The 25939-nt window shown below is 44.9% G+C and overlaps 1 protein-coding gene across 1 annotated transcript in view; it reads right to left on the reverse strand.

Annotated features, from left to right (window-relative positions):
• Positions 1–22639, reverse strand: part of LOC142256353 (urokinase plasminogen activator surface receptor-like) — a 56919-nt gene extending 34280 nt beyond the window's left edge. The window contains exons 1-2 of the mRNA XM_075327986.1: positions 22496–22639; positions 3057–3170 (exon numbers count right to left, since the gene is read on the reverse strand). Coding sequence (XP_075184101.1) covers positions 3057–3170; positions 22496–22544 — 163 coding nt within the window. The 5' untranslated portion in view covers positions 22545–22639. The remainder of the gene's footprint in view (positions 1–3056; positions 3171–22495) is intronic.
• Positions 22640–25939: the final 3300 nt, after the last annotated feature.

Consider the following 25939-nt stretch of genomic DNA (forward strand, 5'->3'; position numbering starts at 1 on the left):
CTGCAGTTAAAATATCTTTGGTCGCATGACCATATGTCACAAAGGTCCTTAAACAATCTTAATTTTGGAATACAACCACTGGGATCCCTAAGAGAGTGGGGTCCCTGAGAAACTGTGCAGCTCTAACGATGGCCTTGTCTGTAACTAGGTCTTATTTTTGGAGCGCCTGGTGCTAACTTTTGTGTATATATAGACTTGGACCCTACCTGAGCACCCACACCCTCACAAAAGTGATAGTTTTTGATTATTTTTGGAGTTGGGCTCATATTTCAAAAATCATGCTAGTGCTTATTTTTGGGGTAGATTTTTTTTTACAGGGAAACAGTGTAATTAATTCTGGATCCCTGTAGCTACCACTAGGGGGAGTTTAGGAGTTCAGTATGCAGTAGACTCCTCAGCTCCCCCTAGTGGTGGCTGCAGGGATCCAGAATTTTATGTTTTTTCTCTACGTCTATGTAGACGATTGATAACTCTAGCAGAAAAAATGAATTTTTATAAAGACAAATTAAGAAATGAATCAGCACGGAGTGTTGGAACTAACAAGGCAATTATAAAGGTTGGAAATTGAGCGCTATTGTTTTTTTTTTTTATTGTCTGCAATTGTAGGAGGTGATGAATGACTCCAGAGATTGCTTTTCCTATTAGCATTCATCCTGTATTATCTTATTTGCCGTTTTGTTAGTCCTTGATGCTTGTAAAGTTCTCCTGCGATCGGGTGAAATGAACTGAAAGGCTGCTGAAGGGCTCGAGGGAGCCGGGAAATGCATGAACAGGCAGGACTTGGGTCCAATGAACCTTAAAAAGATCCATAAGCTGGCACCAGGCGAATGCCCATAGGACGGGTTTATGGAAGGAGAAGAGTTCAGATCTACTTACGACACTCTTCTCCTTTCTCCAGACCTGCATATCGAGCAAATCTCAGCTGGAAAGGAGAATAAAGGATGTAGTGAAGTGCTCCAAACTCTGCCCCGGTATGGAGGAACATTAACCCTTCAGGCAGTGCAAGGCTTTGTTGGATTTTTTCCTACCCCATTTATTATCCAGAACAGAGCGTTACCTATTAGTTATAGGAATTGTCTTCGAAACACATAGTTTTGCATTGGAGCTGCATACGCAAAACGGTAGAAGATAATTTGCCATCTTATTTATGGATTTATAAATGGTATCAAACATGTATATACCCTCTGAATATAGCCCTACCTGCTTCCATTAAAGGGGATTCTTTGCTTTGGAGAATCCCTATTTGTTAGTAGTTCTTGATACGTAACTGATTACAAGGTTTGATGTAGCACAGCAGCGCCTCCGCAGGGCAAAGGAGGTATTACTGTAGGAATAGCAAGGGACAGGGGTCTCCTATACTGTCCATCGATATCCCTAACCTCCAAATTACCCCTGATGGTGGAGATGCCAGAGTCCAGTGCCTTACTATTCTCCTGACCAGAATTAATATGCTCCTTCAGAGAAGGAAGGGGCAGGAGTGTGATGGCAACACAGATTATGACAGACAGGGAAGAGAAACAAACTCAGACCCACAGGAACAAGCAATAAAAAACTAAGGAGAAAAGCAAGAGCAGGTAGGCAGCAAGAAAAGGACAACAAGGGTTAACGCACACAAAGTACTACCAGTGAGTGGGGATTACAACACCTCACCAGACTAGTATGGAAAAGCTATAGCTGGCATTAATGAAAGTTTCCAGCCAGCACATATAGGAGGGGAGCAAATGTGACTGCAGGATAGCGAGGGACAGAGGTCTCCTATACTGTCCCTCGATATCCCTAACCTCCAGATTACCCCTGATGGTGGAGATGCAGAGTAAAGTGCCTTACTATTCTCCTGACCAGAATTAATATGCTCCTTCAGAGAAGGAAGGGGCAGGAGTGTGATGGCAACACATATTATGACAGACAGGGAAAAGAAAAAACTCAGACCCACACGAACAACCAATAAAAAACTAAGGAAAAAAGCAAGAGCAGGTAGGCAGAAAGAAAAGGACAGCAAGGGTTAACACACACAAAGTACTACCAGTGAGTATGGATTACAACACCTCACCAGACCAATATAGAGAAGCTATAGCTAGCATTAAAGAACGTGTCCAGCCAGCATATATAGGAGGGGAGCAAATGTGACTGCAGGATAGCGAGAGACAGGGGTCTCCTATACTGTCCCTCGAGATCCCTAACCTCCAGATTACCCCTGATGGTGGAGATGCAGAGTAAAGTGCCTTACTATTCTCCTGACCAGAATTAATATGCTCCTTCAGAGAAGGAAGGGGCAGGAGTGTGATGGCAACACATATTATGACAGACAGGGAAAAGAAAAAAACTCAGACCCACAGGAACAAGCAATAAGAAACTAAGGAGAAAATCAAGAGCAGGTAGGCAGAAAGAAAAGGACAGCAAGGGTTAACACACAAAAAGTACTAACAGTGAGTGTGGATTACACCTTACCAGACTAGTATAGAAAAGCTATAGCTGGCATTAATGAAAGTGTCCAGCCAGCACATATAGGAAGGGAGAAATGTGGCTGCAGGATAGCGAGGGACAGAGGTCTCCTATACTGTCCCTCGCTATCCATTACCTCCAGATTACCCCTGATGGTGGAGATGCTGAAGTCCAGTGCCTTACCATTTTCCTGACCAGAATTAATGTGCCCCTCCAGAGAAGTAAGGGGCAGGAGTGTGATGGCAACACAGATTAAGACAGACAGAGAAAAAAAAAACCTCAGACACACTACAAACTCACAGAAATAACCAGTAAGAAACTAAGGAGAAAAGCAAGAGCAGGCAGCAAAAAAAGGACAACAAGGGTTAACACACACAAAGTACTACAACCACCTGTGAATTTGGGTTACAACAGCTCACCAGACCAGTATAGAGAAGCTATAGCTGGCATTAAAGAAAGTGTCCAGCCAGCATATATAGGAGGGGAGCAAATGTATTACATAGTGTTTACAGGTCCAACAGACTGAGACGATTTTTTGTAACCACCCACTTACCTTAAAGGAATCCCCTTTATTTACTCAAAAATGGACAACCCCTTTAACGCATCTGTCTCACCTTGCGACCTGTAAGCTATCGAGATGCAGCTGGTTTCGTAGGATGGACACTTCTTCACCACCATGCGGCACGATGTGCTGGTACCCACGCACTGTAAGCATTTCAGGCAAAGTACTAGGAGGGAAAAAACAGTCACGGTTAATACAAAAAAAATGATTGTATCCTCTTGTGCCAAGTCTTTATACTCCATGGAGCCGATTCTCAGTTACCTATGTCTCTTAAATGAGTAACAATCATAAACATTTTGCCTTCTATACTCGCTGTGTTGCACCATCTATTGTTAGCTGCAATATGAGTTAACTGAGAATCCATCAGTGAGCTCTAATTCTAATGACAGGTTTTAACTCTTTTATGTGGCTTTTTCTGAGGTCTTGTAATCTGATTTATGATCACAGACTGCAAAGTTTAATGTGTCGATGAATAAAGAGCCCGTAAAAGCCAAACGGTGCACTATTTATTGCTGGCTGCAGAAGGAGTTAACTGAGAATCCATCAGTGAGCTCTAATTCTCACTTTTTCACAACTATCATCTATATTTTTCTGAACTCTTTCCAGCTGATTTATGACCATAGAGAGCATAAAATTGAATTTACGGGAAAACAATGGCCAACATGCCCAAATGGAATTTGGAATTTTTAATGAAAACCATTGCAAAGATTATTTTTAGCCTCAAATATATACATTTAAGTGAAAAGGTCCTCAAAGGTTGACACTCCCTTTAATCTGCATACCAAAAAAAAAATGCCTAAAATACTTTCACAGTCCCTGGATTTCATCAGATGACATTACTGCATGCACAGAATGTAATCTGTGCAACATGATACTGTGCTGCAGAAATATAAATATATATGTCGTCATTTAGAACATCTCTGCTTGCTGTCCTAAAAAATTAGGGACTCCTGCTCTCCTGTCTGTAGCACACACAGATATGAGGACTCCTGCTCTCCTGTCTGTAGCACACACAGATATGAGGGACTCCTGCTCTCCTGTCTGTAGCACACACAGATATGAGGGACTCCTGCTCTCCTGTCTGCAGCACACACAGATATGAGGGACTCCTGCTCTCCTGTCTGCAGCACACACAGATATGAGGGACCCCTGCTCTCCTGTCTATAGCACACACAGATATGAGGGACTCCTGATCTCCTGTCTATAGCACACACAGATATGAGGGTCTCCTGCTCTCCTGTCTGCAGCACACACAGATATGAGGGACTCCTGCTCTCCTGTCTATAGCATACACAGATATGAGGGACCCCTGCTCTTCTATCTGCAGCACACACAGATATGAGGGACTCCTGCTCTCCTGTCTGTAGCACACACAGATATGAGGACTCCTGCTCTCCTGTCTGTAGCACACACAGATATGAGGACTCCTGCTCTCCTGTCTGCAGCACACACAGATATGAGGGACTCCTGCTCTCCTGTCTGCAGCACACACAGATATGAGGGACCCCTGCTCTCCTGTCTATAGCACACACAGATATGAGGGACTCCTGATCTCCTGTCTATAGCACACACAGATATGAGGGTCTCCTGCTCTCCTGTCTGCAGCACACACAGATATGAGGGACTCCTGCTCTCCTGTCTATAGCATACACAGATATGAGGGACCCCTGCTCTTCTATCTGCAGCACACACAGATATGAGGGACTCCTGCTCTCCTGTCTGTAGCACACACAGATATGAGGACTCCTGCTCTTCTATCTGCAGCACAGACAGATATGAGGGACTCCTGCTCTCCTGTCTATAGCATACACAGATATGAGGGACTCCTGCTCTCCTGTCTATAGCACACACAGATATGAGGACTCCTGCTCTCCTGTCTGTAGCACACACAGATATGAGGGAATCCTGCTCTCCTGTCTATAGCACACACAGATATGAGGGAATCCTGCTCTCCTGTCTGCAGCGCACACAGATATGAGGGACTCCTGCTCTCCTGTCTATAGCATACACAGATATGAGGGACTCCTGCTCTCCTGTCTGTAGCACACACAGATATGAGACACTCCTGCTCTCCTGTCTATAGCACACACAGATATGAGGGACTCCTGATCTCCTGTCTATAGCACACACAGATATGAGGGACTCCTGCTCTCCTGTCTATAGCACACACAGATATGAGGGACTCCTGCTCTCCTGTCTATAGCACACACAGATATGAGGGTCTCCTGCTCTCCTGTCTGCAGCACACACAGATATGAGGGATTCCTGCTCTCCTGTCTATAGCACACACAGATATGAGGGTCTCCTGCTCTCCTGTCTATAGCACACACAGATATGAGGGAATCCTGCTCTCCTGTCTGTAGCACACACAGATATGAGGGACTCCTGCTCTCCTGTCTGCAGCACACACAGATATGAGGGACTCCTGCACTCCTGTCTATAGCACACACAGATATGAGGGAATCCTGCTCTCCTGTCTGTAGCACACACAGATATGAGGGACTCTTGCTCTCCTGTCTATAGCATACACAGATATGAGGGACTCCTGCTCTCCTGTCTATAGCACACACAGATATGAGGGACTCCTGCTCTCCTGTCTATAGCACACACAGATATGAGGGACTCCTGCTCTCCTGTCTATAGCATACACAGATATGAGGGACTCCTGCTCTCCTGTCTGTAGCACACACAGATATGAGACACTCCTGCTCTCCTGTCTATAGCATACACAGATATGAGGGACTCCTGCTCTCCTGTCTGTAGCACACACAGATATGAGACACTCCTGCTCTCCTGTCTATAGCACACACAGATATGAGGGACTCCTGCTCTCCTGTCTGTAGCACACACAGATATGAGGACTCCTGCTCTCCTGTCTGTAGCACACACAGATATGAGGGACTCCTGCTCTACAGTCTATAGCACACACAGATATGAGGGACTCCTGCTCTCCTGTCTATAGTACACACAGATATGAGGGGCTCCTGCTCTCCTGTCTATAGCACACACAGATATGAGGGACTCCTGCTCTCCTGTCTATAGCACACACAGATATGAGGGACTCCTGCTCTCCTGTCTATAGCACACACAGATATGAGGGACTCCTGCTCTCCTGTCTATAGCACACACAGATATGAGGGAATCCTGCTCTCCTGTCTGCAGCGCACACAGATATGAGGGACTCCTGCTCTCCTGTCTGCAGCACACACAGATATGAGGGACTCCTGCTCTCCTGTCTGTAGCACACACAGATATGAGGGACCCCTGCTCTCCTGTCTATAGCACACACAGATATGAGGGACTCTTGCTCTCCTGTCTATAACACACACAGATATGAGGGACTCCTGCTCTCCTGTCTATAGCACACACAGATATGAGGGACTCCTGCTCTCCTGTCTATAGCACACACAGATATGAGGGACTCCTGCTCTCCTGTCTATAGCACACACAGATATGAGGGAATCCTGCTCTCCTGTCTATAGCACACACAGATATGAGGGACTCCTGCTCTCCTGTCTGTAGCACACACAGATATGAGTGACTCCTGCTCTCCTGTCTATAGCACACACAGATATGAGGGACTCCTGCTCTCCTGTCTGCAGCGCACACAGATATGAGGGACTCCTGCTCTCCTGTCTATAGCACACACAGATATGAGGGACTCCTGCTCTCCTGTCTATAGCACACACAGATATGAGGGACTCCTGCTCTCCTGTCTATAGCACACACAGATATGAGGGACTCCTGCTCTCCAGTCTATAGCACACACAGATATGAGGGACTCCTGCTCTCCTGTCTGCAGCACACACAGATATGAGGGACTCCTGCTCTCCTGTCTATAGCACACACAGATATGAGGGAATCCTGCTCTCCTGTCTGCAGCGCACACAGATATGAGGGACTCCTGCTCTCCGGTCTGCAGCACACACAGATATGAGGGACTCCTGGTCTCCTGTCTGCAGCACACACAGATATGAGGGACTCCTGCTCTCCTGTCTGCAGCACACACAGATATGAGGGACTCCTGCTCTCCTGTCTGTAGCACAAACACAGATATGAGGGACCCCTGCTCTCCTGTCTGCAGCACACACAGATATGAGGGACTCCTGCACTCCTGTCTGCAGCACACACAGATATGAGGGTCTCCTGCTCTCCTGTCTGTAGCACAAACACAGATATGAGGGACCCCTGCTCTCCTGTCTATAGTACACACAGATATGAGGGACTCCTGCTCTCCTGTCTGCAGCACACACAGATATGAGGGACTCCTGCACTCCTGTCTGCAGCACACACAGATATGAGGGTCTCCTGCTCTCCTGTCTGTAGCACAAACACAGATATGAGGGACCCCTGCTCTCCTGTCTACAGCACAAACAGATATGAGGGACATATTTTTGTATCAATAATTTTTAAGGATCACTGCTTGCTGTCATTGATTAGAAGCTTTCAGGTTTTACTTCCATGGGATATTAACCATCACATGACCACAGAGTTGTATTCAACAATGAAAGTTCCTATTAACTGACAGCAAGCAGAGGGCTTGAAAACTTAGAAACTTAATTGGGAAACATATTGTGAAATTGTAAAATTTACCAAAACCAGCGTCATTTGGGGATGGGTTTGGAAAAAAATGCAAATTTATTTTACTATCTAGCAGGAAACTGTTTGTAGGCCGGTCCCTTGTGTAATCCCAGTTCAGCCCATCACCCCCCGGGGGCAGTGACATTTGCTCCCGGAGCTTTAAATAGAACCTATTCTCAGTATACAAAGGAGTGGGCGTCATGGCGGAGGCTGCGGAGCATACACACACACAATGCGTGATGAAAAGATGTTTGCCAAGATTTATTAGGACAAAAGCAGCACATTCTGCAAAGTCCAAAAATATTGTGAGCGTCGTGTAGCCGGGCCCTGCCCTACATGCCACGGATAGCAAGCCACGCAGCGCGCAGGCCTTCATCAGGCGCATGGCCGTCATCTGGGATGCATCACTTCCTCTGTATAGAAATCAGAACAGAAGGGCGTCAGGGAGCGCATATGGGAAATTACCACATTTCTGATGCCTTTGTGGTGTAGGAGGAATTTAAACTGTTTATTTTGTCCATTACTGGCTTTACAATTCATGCATTGTTAAGTGACGAACTCAGCTCTGCTGCATTGTCAGAGGTAGATCTGCTATATCTGCTCTAAACATGGTCCAGGAGACTGTGGGATCCGGGAAAAGTGTATTCAGCACCGGACCGAGTGGACAGCTCCACCGGAGAATCCAGTATAGATAGATCGATAGATAGATAGGTCTCCAAGACAACCTACAAATCTTGGAGAAATTCAGCTCCACATGGGCACTACCGATCAATCTAAAGAAAACCAACATCATGGTGTTCCAGAAGAGAAAAAGAAGATTTGACCAGCATCCTTCATTTGTCCTAAACGGCTACACTCTAACAGGAACAGACAAATACACCTACTTGGGCCTGGAAATTCAGCAGTCAGGGAGCTTCAAACAAGCCATAGAGACCCTGAAAAACAAGGCCTGCAAAACCTTTTATGCCATCCGAAGGAAATTGTATCATCTGAAGCCACCAGTGAGGGTCTGGCTAAAAATCTTCGATTCCATCATTGCCCCAATCCTCCTGTACGGCAGCGAAGTCTGGGGCCCTCACACTTACCCAGATTGGTCAAGGTGGGATTCCAGCCCAACAGAAATATTCCACCTGGAATTCTGTAAGCCCCTTCTCCAGGTCCATCGAAGCACCTCCAACAGTGCCTGTCGAGCTGAGCTGGGCAGATTCCCTCTACACCTAGCAGCTCTGAAGAGGTCACTATCATTTCAGGCTCACCTACAGAGGAGCAATCCAAGCTCCCATCACCACAAAGCTCTGATATATATACGTGGGCCAGATGAACCAGGACCCCGGGCACAGCTCTCCCAAACCCAACTGGACAAAATAACCAATCACAGCAGCCTGACAAGAACCAGAATCAGGAAGATGGTAGACGAGGGCCAGGAGAGGTATGTCAGTGACTGGAGGACCGACATCAACACCTCACAGAAACTGACCACGTACCAGAGACTACAGAGAGACTACAGACTGGCCCCGTATCTGGAGAAAATCCCGGACCCCAGAGACCGCAGGACCCTGAGCCGATATAGACTCAGTGCCCACAGTCTAGCCATCGAATCCGGCCGACACAAGCAGAGCTACAAGCCCAGGGAGGACAGACTGTGCCAACACTGTGCCCTGGAGGCCCTGGAGGATGAAACCCACTTCCTGCTACACTGCACCAAGTACTCAGCAGTGAGGGACACTCACTTCAGGAGACTCTCCCATCTCTTCCCGGATTTCAGCTCCATGAAGGAGGAAGAGAAAATATATATCCTGCTGGGGGAAGAAGAGAGCGCAGTGGAGATAGCAGCGCGGTATGTGAGCGAATGTCATAGACTTCCAGAAAGAGAACTATGATAAGTCATGGACTTCCATAGCCCCCCATCCCAGATGTGGCCCCCCAATCCCCACCCTGGATATGCCCCAACCACCGTTACTACAGTCCCCACCCTGGATATGTCCCATCCACCGTTACCACAGTCCCCACCGTGGATATGCCCCATCATAAGCCATGGACTTCCATAGCCCCCATCCTAGAAGTGCCCCCACAGTCCCCACCCTGGGTGTGCCCCATCCATCCTTCCTACAGTCCCCACCCACCATCCCCACAGCCCCAGCCCCTAATGTACACTTGCTTTGGCAAAACTAATTTGTATTTGGTCCTGCCAATAAAGCTTATTTGATTTGATTTGATTTGATTAGATAGATAGAAGGATAGATAGAGGGATAGATAGATAGATAGATAGATAGATAGATAGATAGATAGATAGATAGATAAATAGATAGATAGAGGAATAGATAGATAGATAGATAGATAGATAGATAGATAGATAGATAGAGGGATAGATAGATAGATAGATAGATAGATAGATAGATAGATAGATAGATAAATAGATAGATAGATAGATAGAGGGATAGATAGATAGAGGGATAGATAGATAGAGGGATAGATAGATAGAGGAATAGATAGATAGATAGATAGATATAGATAGATAGATAGATAGATAGATAGATAGATAGATGGATAGATAGAGGGATAGATAGATAGAGGGATAGATAGATAGATAGATAGAGGGATAGATAGATAGATAGATAGAGGGATAGATAGATAGATAGATAGATAGATAGATAGATAGATAGATAGATAGATAGAAGGAGGGATAGATAGAGGGATAGATAGATAGATGGATAGATAGATAGAGGGATAGATAGATAGATAGATAGATAGATAGATAGATATGAGAAAGATAATTGAATTATTGAAACAACAAATCAACCAAACAAAACATCTATCTATCCCTCTATCTATCCCTCTATCTATCCCTCTATCTATCTATCTATCTATCCCTCTATCTATCTATCTATCTATCTATCCCTCTATCTATCCCTCTATCTATCTATCCCTCTATCTATCTATCCCTCTATCTATCTATCTATCCCTCTATCCCTCTATCTATCTATCCCTCTATCTATCTATCTATCCCTCTATCCCTCTATCTATCTATCCCTCTATCTATCTATCTATCCCTCTATCTATCTATCTATTCCTCTATCTATCTATCCCTCTATCTATCTATCTATCTATCTATCCCTCTATCTATCTATCCCTCTATCTATCTATCTATCTATCTATCTATCCCTCTATCTATCCCTCTATCTATCCCTCTATCTATCTATCCCTCTATCTATCTATCCATCTATCTATCTATCTATCCCTCTATCTATCTATCTATCCCTCTATCTATCTATCCCTCTATCTATCTATCTATCTATCTATTCCTCTATCTATCTATCTATCTATCTATTCCTCTATCTATCTATCTATCTATCTATCTATCTATCTATATATCCCTCTATCTATCCCTCTATCTATCTATCTATCTATCTATCCCTCTATCTATCCCTCTATCTATCCATCTATCTATCTATCTATCTATCTATCTGTATTGCGGCTCCTGATCCTGACATTGTGTCTGTTGATCCCTCTGATTGTTTTCTTTATTCTTTGTCTTCAGTTTCGTCTTCTCGTATTTCTCGGCCTTTTCATCTCCAGTCAATGATGTGACTCCTCGTCCCGTCTTGTACTTTTGTCTCTATAGATTGTATCTGGATTATGAGATTACTCCACCCCGGATTCCTCGCTCTTCCGCCGTCTTGTCCCCGGGTGACCTGTGATCTGATCCTGACCTCTTATATTTCTCGTCCTGTTCACACTCAGTGGATTTGGGAATTGCCATTCATGCAATTTTCCCCCCTAAAACATCTTATATGGCCCAATTGTAATCCGCCCCAATCTCTTATCTTGAGGCGACCCCATACAATCGCTGCGGATCCCGCTGCGTCTTCCCTCTTGCTCCGGCACTCCAGGTACGGTAATTACGGGATCTAATATTACAGCGATTATTGTCAATTATCCCGGATTTATTACGTCGACTTCTTATTGTTTTTTTTTCTTCTTCTATATCAAAAATAAGTAAATTCAGGCTCATTTGTAAGTTTATGAAGCGGAAAGATCCCTAATTTTCCATCTTCAATGAATTTATTATGGATAACGGCAGAAACAAACAGGCTTATCTCCGCGCAGCCGGAGCGGCCGCCGCCGCCGCCTCAGATAATGCCGCTTGTAAAATATGAAAGAGCAAATTGCTAAAAAGGGAGATAACAAGTCTTCAATCACCGGGAAACATCAAGGCGGCGCGCTTCAGCTGGGGCGCAGGCGATAATTACACGGGAAGGCGCTGCCATTATCTGGGCGCTGCACGCAGGTCGGGGAAGAACACAGAAGAGTCGTAAAGGTAAAATCTGTGGACGGAGACCGGTCTGTGATCTCATGAGCAAAATAATTAGAGGATGCCTTCAATGGGAAGGGCACAAGACGTAAAGGTATGTCCCCCAACCTGTGCAAAACTACAACTCTCATCATCCCCTGACAGATGCCTGTTCAGATTTCCGCTCCATTTATTGACTATGTGACTGCTGGAAAAATCTTAGTACTGGACTGTGCTATGACTAGCGTGGAGATGCTCATGCTCATCCTCCACTCCATGTATTACCTATGGGACTGCTGGAAAAAGCTGAGTGATGTACTCTGCTATTTAGAGCAATGACTAGAGCGGAGATGCTCATGCTCAACCTCCGCTCCATTTATTGTCTATGAGACCGAGTGCTGAACTCTGCTATTTACAGCAGATAATGATTGGAGTGCAGCTGCTCATGTTCAACCTCCGCTCCATTTATTACCTATGGGACTGCTGGAAAAAGCTGAGTACTATACTCTGATGTTTACATCAAACAATTAATGGAGTGGAGATACTCATGCTCAACTTTCGCTCCGCTGAATGCTTTACTTTGCTGTTTACAGCAATGAATGGAGAGGAGATGCTCATGCTCAACCTTCGCTCTGCTGGGGCCTGTACTCTGCTATTTTCAGCAGACAATGACTGGAGCAGAGATGCTCATGCTCAACCTTCGCTCTGTTGAGTAATTTACTCTGCTATTTACAAGACAAAACAATCACTGATCTCGGAGAGACCAGCCAGAGAAAACACTGCCGGCAGCCAGCGAGGGCGCTCAACACAGTGAAATCCTAGGTACATTGCCCCCTGGGAAATATGCAAATCAAAAAAGTCCGTGGAGCCTCTGTTAGGAGTCTCAACACAGAAACCAGCCAGATATCCCTCCAGGAAGGACCCAGCCAAGGGGTGGCTCTTTTTAGGGAGTGCTGTATTCTGCGTTTTACAACAGACAATGAATGGAGCCGAGATGCTCATGCTCAACCTTTGCTCTGCTGAATGCTGTACTATGATATTTACAGCAGACAATGATTGGAACGGAGATGCTGATGTTTAACCTCCGCTCCATTTATTACCTATGGGACTGCTGGAAAAAGCTGAGTGCTGTACTCTGCGTTTTACAACAGACAATGAATGAAGCAGAGATATTCATGCTCAACCTTCCCTCTGCTGAGTGCTGTACTCTGCTATTTACAGCAGACAATGATTGGAGCATAGATGCTCATGCTCGACCTCCATTCCATTTATTGCCTATGTGACTGCTGGAAAAAGCTGAGTGCTGTACTCTGCTATTTACAACAGATAAAGAATGGAGCAGAGATGCTCATGGTCAACCTTTGCTCCATTCATTACCTATGGGACTGCTGGAAAAAGCTGAGTGCTGTACTCAGATATTTACAGCCGATAATGAATGGACTGGAGATGTTCATGCTTGACCTCTGCTCCATTTATTGTCTATGGGACTGCTAGAAAAAAGATGAGTGCTGTACTCTGCTATTTACAGCCAGCAATTAATGGAATGGAGATACTCATGCTCAACCTTCGCTTTGTTGAGTGCTGTACTCTGCTATTTACAGGAGACAATGAATAGAGAGGAGATGCTCATGCTCAACCTCCACTCCATTTATTACCTATGGGACTGCTGGAAAAAGGTAAGTGCTGTACTTTGCGTTTTATGTCAGACAATGAATGGAGCGGGGATGCTAATTTCGACCTCTGGTCCATTTATTGGCTATGGGACTGCTGGAAAATGTTGAGTGCTGTACTCTGCATTTTACAACAAACAATAAATGGAGCAGGGATGCTCATGCTCGACCTCCGCTCCATTTATTGGCTATGGGACTGCTGGAAAAAAGCTGAGTGCTATACTCTGCATTTTACAACAGGCAATGAGTGGAGCAGAGATGCTCATGCTCATCCTTCACAAAGCTGAGTGCTGTACTCTGCTATTTACAGCAGACAATGCATGGAGTGGAGGTGCTCAACCTCAACCTGTGCTCCATTTATTGCCTATGTGACTACTGGAAAAAAGCTCAGTGCTGAACTCTGCTATTTACAGCCAACAATTAATGGAGTGGAGATTGCTCACGCTCAACCTCTGCTCCATTCATTGGCTATGGGACTGCTGGAAAAAGCTGAGTGCCGTACTCTGCGATTTATAGCAGACAATGAATGGAGAGAGGAGATGCTCATGCTCAACCTACGTTCAATTTATTGCCTATGGGACTGCTGGAAAAAGCTGAGTGCTGTACTCTGCTATTTACAACAGATAAGGAATGGAGCAGAGATGCTCATGGTCAACTTCGCTCCATTTATTGATTATTGGACTGCTGGGAAAAGCCAAGTACTGTACCTTGCATTTTACAACAGACAGTGAATGAAGCGGGGATGCTCATGCTTGACCTCCGCTCCATTTATTGGCTATGGGGCTGCTGGAAAAAGCTGAGTGCTATACTCTGCGTTTTACAACAGACAATGAATGGAGCAGAGATGCTCATACTCAACCTTCGCTCTGCTGAGTGTTGTACTCTGCTATTTACAGCAGACAATGAATGGAGCGGGATGCTCATTTCGACCTCCGCTCCATTTATTGGCTATGGGACTGCTGGAAAAATTTGAGTGCTATACTCTGCGTTTTACAACAGACAATGAATGGAGCAGAGATGCTCATGCTCGACCTCCGCTCTATTTATTGCCTATGGGACTGCTGGAAAAAGATGAATGATGTACTCTGTATTTTACAACAGACAATGAATGGAGCGGGGATGCTCATTTCCCACCTCTGCTCCATTTATTGGCTATGGGATTGCTGGAAAAAGCTTAGTGCTGTGCTCTGCATTTTACAACAGACAATGAATGAAGCAGAGATGCTCATACTCAACTTCCACTTCATTTATTTGTTATGGGACTGCTGGAAAAAGCTGACTGCTGTATTCTTCTATTTACGGCAGACAATTAATGGAGCGGAGATGGTCATGTTCGACCTCCACTCCATTCATTGTCTATGAGACTGTTGAAAAAATCTGCGTTTTGTATTAGGCAGACAATAAATGGAACGGAGATGCTCATGCTCGATCTTCACTCCATTTATTGGCTATAGGACTGCTGGAAAAAAGCTGAGTGCTGTACTCTGTTATTTACAGCAATGAATGGAGCGGAGATGCTCATGCTCGACCTTCACTCCATTCAGAAGTCTCTGAAGAGCCCCATTCTCAAGATCGTTGGGGGTCTCAGTTAGCAGAAAGGGGATTAGTAACTAACTTTGGAAAACAGCAATCTTCAGGAGTGCACCGCTCCTCTGCCTCCAGATTCCAGCTCCTGATGATTGACAGGTCAGACCAGCATCATGGTACAACCTGTGAGCTCTACAGCTCTGCTAGACAGAGGCAGCTCCTCCCTTGCAACATCAGAAAGGCACAGGGACACCAAACCGATCTGGACAATATCAGAGCAGCGCTTACAAGCTCTTTAGGTTTTTCCCCACTGTATTAAATAATGGGATTTTTAATAGCTAATGTATATATATATATATTTATTTATATATATATACAGTACTGACCAAAAGTTTGGACACACCTTCTCATTCAAAGAGTTTTCTTTATTTTCATGTCTCTGAAAATTGTAGATTCACATTGAAGGCATCAAAACTATGATTAAAACATGTGGAATGAAATACTTAAAAAAGTGTGAAACAACTGAAAATATGTCTTATATTCTAGGTTCTTTAAAGTAGCCACCTTTTGCTTTGATTACTGCTTTGCACACTCTTGGCATTCTCTTGATGAGCTTCAAGAGGTAGTCACCGGAAATGGTTTCCCAACAGTCTTAGGCCCCCTTCACACGTCCGTGAAACACGTGCGTGTTTGTTCTGTTTCCGTATATACCGGAGACACGGCCAAACGTGCACCAATGTTAATCTATGATTGTGGTCACACGTGCGTTATTTCATTATGTCCGTGTGTGCGTGTCCGTGATCCGTATGTGTTTGCGTTTTGCACGGATGCATGTCCGTTATCTGCACGGAGCACGCACACGTGGACACAATGAAAGTCTATGGGTATGTGCACACACGTTAGTAAACACGTATGCATCTACCTATAGTCCGTGTCCGTTTGGTGTTTTTATTTCTAGTGATGTCGGCAATTCTTTTTATTTCTGTGTATGTCGGCAATCTCCCTGAGTCCGTCGGTCGGTCTCTCTGTCGGTCTCTCTGTCGGTCTCTCTGTCGGTCACTATCTCTGTCGGTCTCACAGTCTGTCGGTCATTTTCCCCTCCTCTCTCATACTCACCGATCTCCGGCGCAGCGCTGCACGGCATTCACACTGCTGCGGCTTTTACTATTTTGAAAAAGCCGGCCGCTCATTAAACAATCTCGTATTCCCTGCTTTCCCCGCCCACCGGCGCCTATGATTGGTTACAGTGAGACACGCCCCCACGCTGAGTGACAGGTGTCTTACTGCACCCAATCACAGCAGCCGGTGGGCGTGTCTATACTGTGCAGTAAAATAAATGAATAATTAAAAAAAACGGCGTGCGGTTCCCCCCATTTTAATACCAGCCAGATAAGCCATACGGCTGAAGGCTGGTATTCTCAGGCATGGGGGAGCTCCACGTTATGGGAGCCCCCCAGCCTAACAATATCAGCCAGCAGCCGCCCAGAATTGCCGCATACATTATATGCGACAGTTCTGGGACTGTACCCAGCTCTTCCCGATTTGCCCTGGTGCTTTGGCAAATCGGGGTAATAAGGAGTTATTGGCAGCCCATAGCTGACAATAAGTCCTAGATTAATCATGTCAGGCGTCTATGAGACACCCTCCATGATTAATCTGTAAGTTACAGTAAATAAACACACACACCAGAAAAAAATCCTTTATTAGAAATAAAAAACACAAACATATACCCTGGTTCAACAATTTAATCAGCCCGAAAAAGCCCTCCATGTCCGGCATACTCCAGGATGGTCCAGCGTCGCATCCAGCTCTGCTGCATGGAGGTCACCGGAGTTGCAGAAGACACCGCCACTCCTGTCAGCTCCACGCAGCAAATGAAGACAGCCGCGCGATCAGCTGAGCTGTCACTGAGGTTACCTGGATCCAGCGTTGACAGCGGGTAACCTCAGTGGACAGCTCAGCTGATCGCGCTATTGCCTTCATTAGCTGCGTGGAGGTGACAGGAGCGGCGGTGTCTTCTGCAGCTCCTGTTACCTCCATGCAGCAGAGCTGGAAGCGACGCTGGACCATCCTGGATGACGCCGGATTTGGAGGGCTTTTTCAGGCTGATTAAATTATTGAACCAGGGTATATGTGTGTGTTTTTTATTTCTAATAAAGGATTGCTCGGGTGTGTGTGTTTATTTACTGTAATTTACAGATTAATCATGGAAGGTTTCTCGGGGAGACGCCTGACATGATTAATCTAGGATTTAGTGGCAGCTATGGGCTGCCAATAACTCCTTATTACCCCGATTTGCCAACGCACCAGGGAAAATCGGGAAGAGCCGGGTACAGTTCCAGAACTGTCGCATATAATGTATGCGGCAATTCTGGGCGGCTGCTGACTGATATTGTTAGGCTGGGGGGCTCCCCATAATGTGGGGCTCCCATCCTGAGAATACCAGCCTTCAGCCGTATGGCTTTATCTGGCTGCCATTAAAATTGGGGGGGACCGCACGCCGTTTTTTTTAATTATTTATTTATTTATTTCACTGCACAGTATAGACACGCCCACCGGCTGCTGTGATTGGGTGCAGTGAGACAGCTGTCACTCAGCGTGGGGGCGTGTCTCACTGCAACCAATCATAGGCGCCGGTGGGCGGGGTAAGCAGGGAATACGAGATTGTTTATTGAGCGGCCGGCTTTTTCAAAATAGTAAAAGCCGCCGCAGCAGTGTGAATGCCGTGCAGCGCCGCGCCGGGGATCGGGGATCGGTGAGTATGAGAGAGGGGGGAAACTTCAGTCACTCGGGGGATTAGCAGTCAACGGTGAATGCTTCACATGTGACCGCTAATCAGGACGTGACACAGACAGAAGCCGCAGCATGACAATGAAGTCGGGTGAAGTTCACCCGAGTTCATTCTCATCGCGCAACTCTGTCTGCTGTCAGCCGACATTTATAACGACATTGTGCATCACACACACGGACATTCCACGTACACATACACGTTAATTCCACACGCACACACGGACGTTCTACACACAAACACGGCTAGCATACGCAATTCACACAGGTGCCACACGGACCATAAAAACGGACACAAAAACGGGATACGGACCCGAAAAAACGGCCCGTAACACACGTGCGTGTTTTTCACGGACGTGTGAAGGGGCCTTAAAGGAGTTCCCAGAGATGCTTAGCACTTGTTGGCCCTTTTGCCTTCACTCTGCGGTCCAGCTCACCCCAAACCATCTCGATTGGGTTCAGGTCTGGTGACTGTGGAGGCCAGGTCATCTGGCGTAGCACCCCATCACTCTCCTTCTTAGTCAAATAGCCCTTACACAGCCTGAGGTGTGTTTGGGGTCATTGTCCTGTTGAAAAATAAATGATGGTCCAACTAAACGCAAACTGGATGGAATAGCACGCCACTGCAAGATGCTGTGGTAGCCATGCTGGTTCTGTATGCCTTCAATTGTGAATAAATCCCCAACAGTGTCACCAGCAAAGCCCCCCCACACCATCACACCTCCTCCACCATGCTTCACGGTGGGAATCAGCCATGTAGAGTCCATCCGTTCACCTTTTCTACAAAGACACGGTGGTTGGATCCAAAGATCTCAAATTTGCACTCATCAGACCAAAGCACAGATTTCCACTGGTCTAATGTCCATTCCTTGTGTTCTTTATCCCAAACAAGTCTCTTCTGCTTGTTGCCTGTCCTTAGCAGTGGTTTCCTAGCAGCTATTTTACCATGAAGGCTGCTGCACAAAGTCTCCTCTTAACAGCTGTTCTAGAGATGAGAAGGTGTGTCCAAACTTTTGGTCTGTACTGTATATATATACATATTTGTGATCCCTCAGAATATTCTATCTTTCTTCTCCTCTATATGAAGGTCAGTGCCAGCGGGCGTCTCTGTCGCTCTACTGACGAGTTCTCGTGATGTTGTAAAGTGACTATCTAGAGTTAAAAAAAATATTGCTGCCTTCTTCCAAAAGCAGTGCCCCACCCTGTGCACAGGATGGGTCTAGTATCGGCTCCTTTAAAAAGTGAATGTTGCAGAGCTGCAATACCGCACACCACCAGTTGACAGAGGTGGCGCTGTTTTTGTTTCTATGGCATACGGTATAATATATTATTCTGCGGGTTAGGCGGAGGGTTCAGGGGCTGATAGAAGGAGCCCAAACTGATTCTCAAAATTGCTAGATGCTTCGGTCATTTATGGAGTTCCATGTAACTGCGAAGCTTGAAATTATGGCTCCTGCTCGCCGCCGTTGGTGAGACTCGTCACCATGGTCTTTGGATTGTTAGACACAATGGTAATGACGTGGAGTATGTGGAGTAGAAGGACGACCTTCGGCACGACTGACCATGTGTTTACATCATACTTTAGTAATTGGCCTGAGGTCAAGGCTGAAGAGACCCAGAAGAAGACCTACAGAGGCCGGGACAAGTGGCCAGATAGAATCGGGGAGATGTGAGGACATGATGTAGGAGATGTGAGGACATCACAGCGCTCCCATCCTAGACAGGGTCTCAACACAAGGAGTCCTGTCTTCAGCACAGGTGATACCAGTAGCCAACTGGAGTCCGATGGGCCCCCGATGTCAAATTTGGGCCTGGACCCTCACTTGTATGTTGGTCTGGTGTATGGGCCCTGTCGTGTAGAATCCTAAATCCTATAAAGGCATACGTGATCATCCTCAATGTAATAATGTCCCTCATCCTGTACTATTATCACCCATCCTGGGTCCTTCCTAGTATAAGGTCCTCCATCATAAACCTCTTTCGGTAATAATGTCCCCAACTTAGCCCCTTCCTGATATAATGTCCCCAACTTAGCCCCTTCCTGATATAATGTCCCCAACTTAGCCCCTTCCTGATAGAATGTCCCCAACTTAGCCCCTTCCTGATAGAATGTCCCCAACTTAGCCCCTTCCTGATAGAATGTCCCCAACTTAGCCCCTTCCTGATAGAATGTCCCCAACTTAGCCCCTTCCTGATAGAATGTCCTCCCATCCTGGGCCCTTATTGATATAATGACCCCCATCCTGAGCCCATTTGTGATATAATGTCCCCCATCCTGGCCCCTTCCTGATATAATGTCTTCCATCCTGGCCCCTTCCTGATATGTGACCCATCCTGGATTCATCCTGATATAATGTGACCCATCTTGGTCCCTTCCTGATATAATGTGCCCCAACTTAGCCATTTCCTGATATATTGACCCCTCATCCTGGCCTCTTCCTGATATAATGACCCCTATCCTGGCCCCTTCCAGGTATAATATCCCCTATCCAGATCCCCTTCCTGATATACTGTCCTCCATCCTGGCCCCTTCCTGAAATGTGACCCATCCTCGATCCATCCTGATACAATGTGCCCATCTTGGCCTCTTCCTGGTATAATATCTCCCATCCAGGGCCTCTTCCTGATATAATGTCCTCCATCCTGGAACCATTCGTGGTATAATGTCCTTTATCATGATCCCCTTCTGGTAATAATGTTCCCCCATCCTGGCCACATCCTGATATAATTTCTCTCATCCTGAGCCCCTTCATGCTATAATGTGTTCCATCATGGGCCTTTTTGGGTAATAATGTCTCCCATCCTGGCCTCTTCCTAATATAATGACCTCCATCCTGGACCCCTTCCTGATATAATGTCCCCCATTCTGAGCCCCTTTGTGGTATAATGTCCTTTATCATGGACACTTTTCGGTTATAATGTCCCCCCATCCTGGCCCCTTAATGCCATAATGCCCTCCATCATGAACCGATTTCAGTATTAATGCCCCTCATCTTGGGCCTCTTTGTGTTATAATGTCCTCCATCATGGACCTCTTTAGGTAATTAAGTCCCCCATCCTTGCCCCTTCCTGATATCATGTCCCCCCTCTTGAGACCTTGGATGATACTACACTGAACAAAAATATAAACACGACAATTTTATTTTTGCCTCTATTTTTCATGACCTGAACTCATAGATCTAAGACCTTTCCTACAGACACCAAAGACCACCTTCTCTCAAATATTGTTCACAAATTTGTCTGAACCTGTGTTAGTGAGCACTTCTCCTCTGCGGAGATAATCCATCCACCTCACAGGTGCAGCATATCAAGATGATATATATATATATATATATATATATATATATATATATATATATATATTTTTATATATATATATATATATATATATATATATATATATATATATATATATATATATATATTTTTATATATATATGACTGAGCTCACTGATGAATTCTCAGTTAACTCACTGTGTAGCTAAAATTAGGCAGTGCAACACAGAACAACATTTTTAATGAAAACCAATAGCAAAAATTATTTTTAGCCCCAAATACATACACTAAAAAAAAGAAATGTATATATATATATATTTTTTTATGCATATTTATATATATATATATATATAAAAATTTATATATATTTTTTTATATATATATATATATATTTATATATATATATATATATATATATATATATATATATATATAAAAATGTATATATATTTATATATATATATATATATATATATATATATATATAAAAATTTATATATATATATATATATATATATATATATATATATATATATATATATATATATATATATATATATATACACATATATAAATACTTCTCCTCTGCGGAGATAATCCATCCACCTCACAGGTGTGGCATATCAAGATTATATATATATAAATATATATTTATATATATATATATATATATATATATATTTTATATATATATATATGACTGAGCTCACTGATGGATTCTCAGTTAGCTCACTGTGTAGCTAACAATAGGCAGTGCAACACAGAACAACATTTTTAACGAAAACCAATAGCAAAAATTATTTTTAGCCCCAAATACATACACTAAAAAAAAAAAAAATGTCCTCAAAGGTGGTTAACCCCTGTAAAACCAGCGGTCTCCATCACATGGATCTCCGGCTGTTGTGAAACTACAACTCCCAGCATGCCTTGGCAATGAGGTGTCAATAAAGGCAAAGCGCAGGGAGGAAAATCAATGGATATTTAGAGGAACCAGAGATCAGGGGGTGATAGAAACGCCCAAGAACAAGCGGTGAACATACCGTACATGACCTTTATAAAATAATTGATAAAAAATGAGCATACAATACAAACACTGGCACCAAGCCCGTTCTATAAAGGTTATAGGCAGGCTCGGACTGGCCGGCTGGACGGCAGGAGAATCCTCTGGTGGGCCCCTCCTCAGGATAAATCAATGCTTGGCATCTTAGCATTGATTTAACAACAGACTACCATGTTTATTAAATAGAAGCAGAGACCAGTTTGTAAATAAGGCTCACGTAGTTGACCAGTAGGCTGAGTCTCGCCATAGGGTTGAGTAGGGATTGTTGCTCACTGGGGGTCTCGGGGAGGGTCACTCACCTTGCGAGATGTGCAGGCAGAGTAGCAGCAGCGTCCAGCCTTTCGCCATTCTCCCCAGGTCAGCCCCTAGGCTCTCTCCCCCCAGCCAATGTTGGACGGTCTGCGGGGGGAGGCTGAGTCCTCGCCTGCGTCCCGGATGAATAGCTCTATGGAGAATTGAGGACATAGCTCAGAACCTGTTTGGTGGTGGTGAGGGACACACCTTCGCCTCTTTGGTTCCCCCCCTCCCTTCATTGCAAAAAATGCAGCAAAAAAAAATTGAACATTTTAAAGTAATGAACACTTGACCTATAAAGAGGGGATACACCCAAAAAATGGTAAATGCCATCATGCGTTATTCACGAGGCGTGACGTACGCGGAGCGCGATCCATTCCCATCACCAAAGTCTGAGCAATCATCAATAGCAGCGACTGTGAGGTTTATTATTGACAAACAGAGCGGTACTATGCAATATAACGAAGTGTAATCTGATACATTGTACTACACATCTAATACACCTCATCATACACCTCAGCTGCTGCAGAACATCATTATACACACCTCAGCTGCTGCAGAACATCTAATATACACCTCAGCTGCTGCAGAACCTCATAATACACACCTCAGCTGCTGCAGAACCTCATAATACACACCTCAGCTGCTGCAGAACCTCATAATACACCTCAGCTGCTGCAGAACTTCATAATACACACCTCAGCTGCTGCAGAACCTCATAATACACACCTCAGCTGCTGCAGAACCTCATAATACACACCTCAGCTGCTGCAGAACCTCATAATACACACCTCAGCTGCTGCAGAACTTCATAATACACACCTCAGCTGCTGCAGAACCTCATAATACACACCTCAGCTGCTGCAGAACCTCATAATACACACCTCAGCTGCTGCAGAACATCATAATACACACCTCAGCTGCTGCAGAACCTCATAATATACACCTCAGCTGCTGCAGAACATCATCATACACCTCAGCTGCTGCAGAACTTCTAATACACACCTCTGCTGCTGCAGAACATCTAATACACACCTCAGCTGCTGCAGAACATCTAATACACACCTCAGCTGCTGCAGAACATCTAATACACACCTCAGCTGCTGCAGAACATCTAATACACACCTCAGCTGCTGCAGAACATCTAATACACACCGCAGCTGCTGCAGAACATCTAATGCACACCTCAGCTGCTGCAGAACATCTAATACACACCTCAGCTGCTGCAGAACATCTAATACACACCTCAGCTGCTGCAGAACCTCATTATACACACCTCAGCTGCTGCAGAACATCTAATATACACCTCAGCTGCTGCAGAACATCTAATACACACCTCAGCTGCTGCAGAACCTCATTATACACACCTCAGCTGCTGCAGAACATCTAATATACACCTCAGCTGCTGCAGAACCTCATTATACACATCTCAGCTGCTGCAGAACCTCATAATACACACCTCAGCTGCTGCAGAACATCTAATACACACCTCAGCTGCTGCAGAGCATCTAATACACACCTCAGCTGCTGCAGAACATCTAATACACACCTCAGCTGCTGCAGAACCTCATAATACACACCTCAGCTGCTGCAGAACATCTAATACACACCTCAGCTGCTGCAGAGCATCTAATACACACCTCAGCTGCTGCAGAACATCTAATACACACCTCAGCTGCTGCAGAGCATCTAATACACACCTCAGCTGCTGCAGAGCATCTAATACACACCTCAGCTGCTGCAGAACTTCTAATACACACCTCAGCTGCTGCAGAACTTCTAATACACACCTCAGCTGCTGCAGAACTTCTAATATACATCTCAGCTGCTGCAGAACATCTAATATACACCTCAGCTGCTGCAGAACCTCATAATACACACCTCAGCTGCTGCAGAACTTCTAATACACACCTCAGCTGCTGCAGAACATCTAATATACACCTCAGCTGCTGCAGAACATCTAATATACACCTCAGCTGCTGCAGAACATCTAATACACACCTCAGCTGCTGCAGAACTTTATAATATAAACCTCAGCTGCTGCAGAACTTCTAAAAGACACCTCAGCTGCTGCAGAATATTATAATATACACCTCAGCTGCTGCAGAATCCCATATTACACCTTTGCTGCTGCCAAACATCATAATACACCTCAGCTGCTGCAGAACATCTAATACACATCTCAGCTGCTGCAGAACATCATTATACACACCTCAGCTGCTGCAGAACATCTAATACACATCTCAGCTGCTGCAGAACATCATTATACACACCTCAGATGCTGCAGATCTTCTAAAAGACACCTCAGCTGCTGCAGAATATTATAATACACACCTCAGCTGCTGCAGAACATCATTATACACACCTCAGCTGCTGCAGAACATTGTAATACAACCCTCAGTTGCTACATCACATCATAATACATTTCAGCTGCTGCAGAACATCTAATACACCTCAGCTGCTGCGGAATATCATAATACACACCTCAGCTGCTGCAGAGCATCTACTACACATCTCAGCTGCTGTAGAACTTCATAATATAAACCTCAGCTGCTGCAGAACCTCTAATAGACGCCTCAGCTGCTGCAGAACATTATCATATACACCTCAGCTGCTGCAGAACATCTAATACACACCTCAGCTGCTGCAGAACATCTAATACACACCTCAGCTGCTGTAAAACATCTAATACACACCTCAGCTGCTGCAGAACATCTAATACACACCTCAGCTGCTGCAGAACATCTAATACACCTCTGCTGCTGCAGAACTTCATAATATAAACCTCAGATGCTGGAGAATATCATAATATAACCTCAGCTGCTGCAGAACCTCTAATACACACCTCAGCTGCTGCAGAAGCTCATAATACACACCTCAGCTGCTGCAGAACATTATCATATACACCTCAGCTGCTGCAGAACATCTAATACACACCTCAGCTGCTGCAGAACATCTAATACACACCTCAGCTGCTGCAGAACATCTAATACACACCTCAGCTGCTGTAAAACATCTAATACACACCTCAGCTGCTGCAGAACATCTAATACACACCTCAGCTGCTGCAGAACATCTAATACACCTCTGCTGCTGCAGAACTTCATAATATAAACCTCAGATGCTGGAGAATATCATAATATAACCTCAGCTGCTGCAGAACCTCTAATACACACCTCAGCTGCTGCAGAAGCTCATAATACACACCTCAGCTGCTGCAGAACCTCTAATACACACCTCAGCTGCTGCAGAATATTATAATAAACACGACAGCTGCTGCAGAACATCATAATATACACCTCAGCTGCTGCAGAACATCATCATACACCTCAGCTGCTGCAGAATATTATAATAAACACGACAGCTGCTGCAGAACATCATAATATACACCTCAGCTGCTGCAGAACATCTAATACACACCTCAGCTGCTGCAGAATATTATAATAAAC

Source organism: Anomaloglossus baeobatrachus, chromosome 11, assembly GCF_048569485.1.
Source record: "Anomaloglossus baeobatrachus isolate aAnoBae1 chromosome 11, aAnoBae1.hap1, whole genome shotgun sequence".
NCBI lineage: Eukaryota > Metazoa > Chordata > Amphibia > Anura > Aromobatidae > Anomaloglossus > Anomaloglossus baeobatrachus.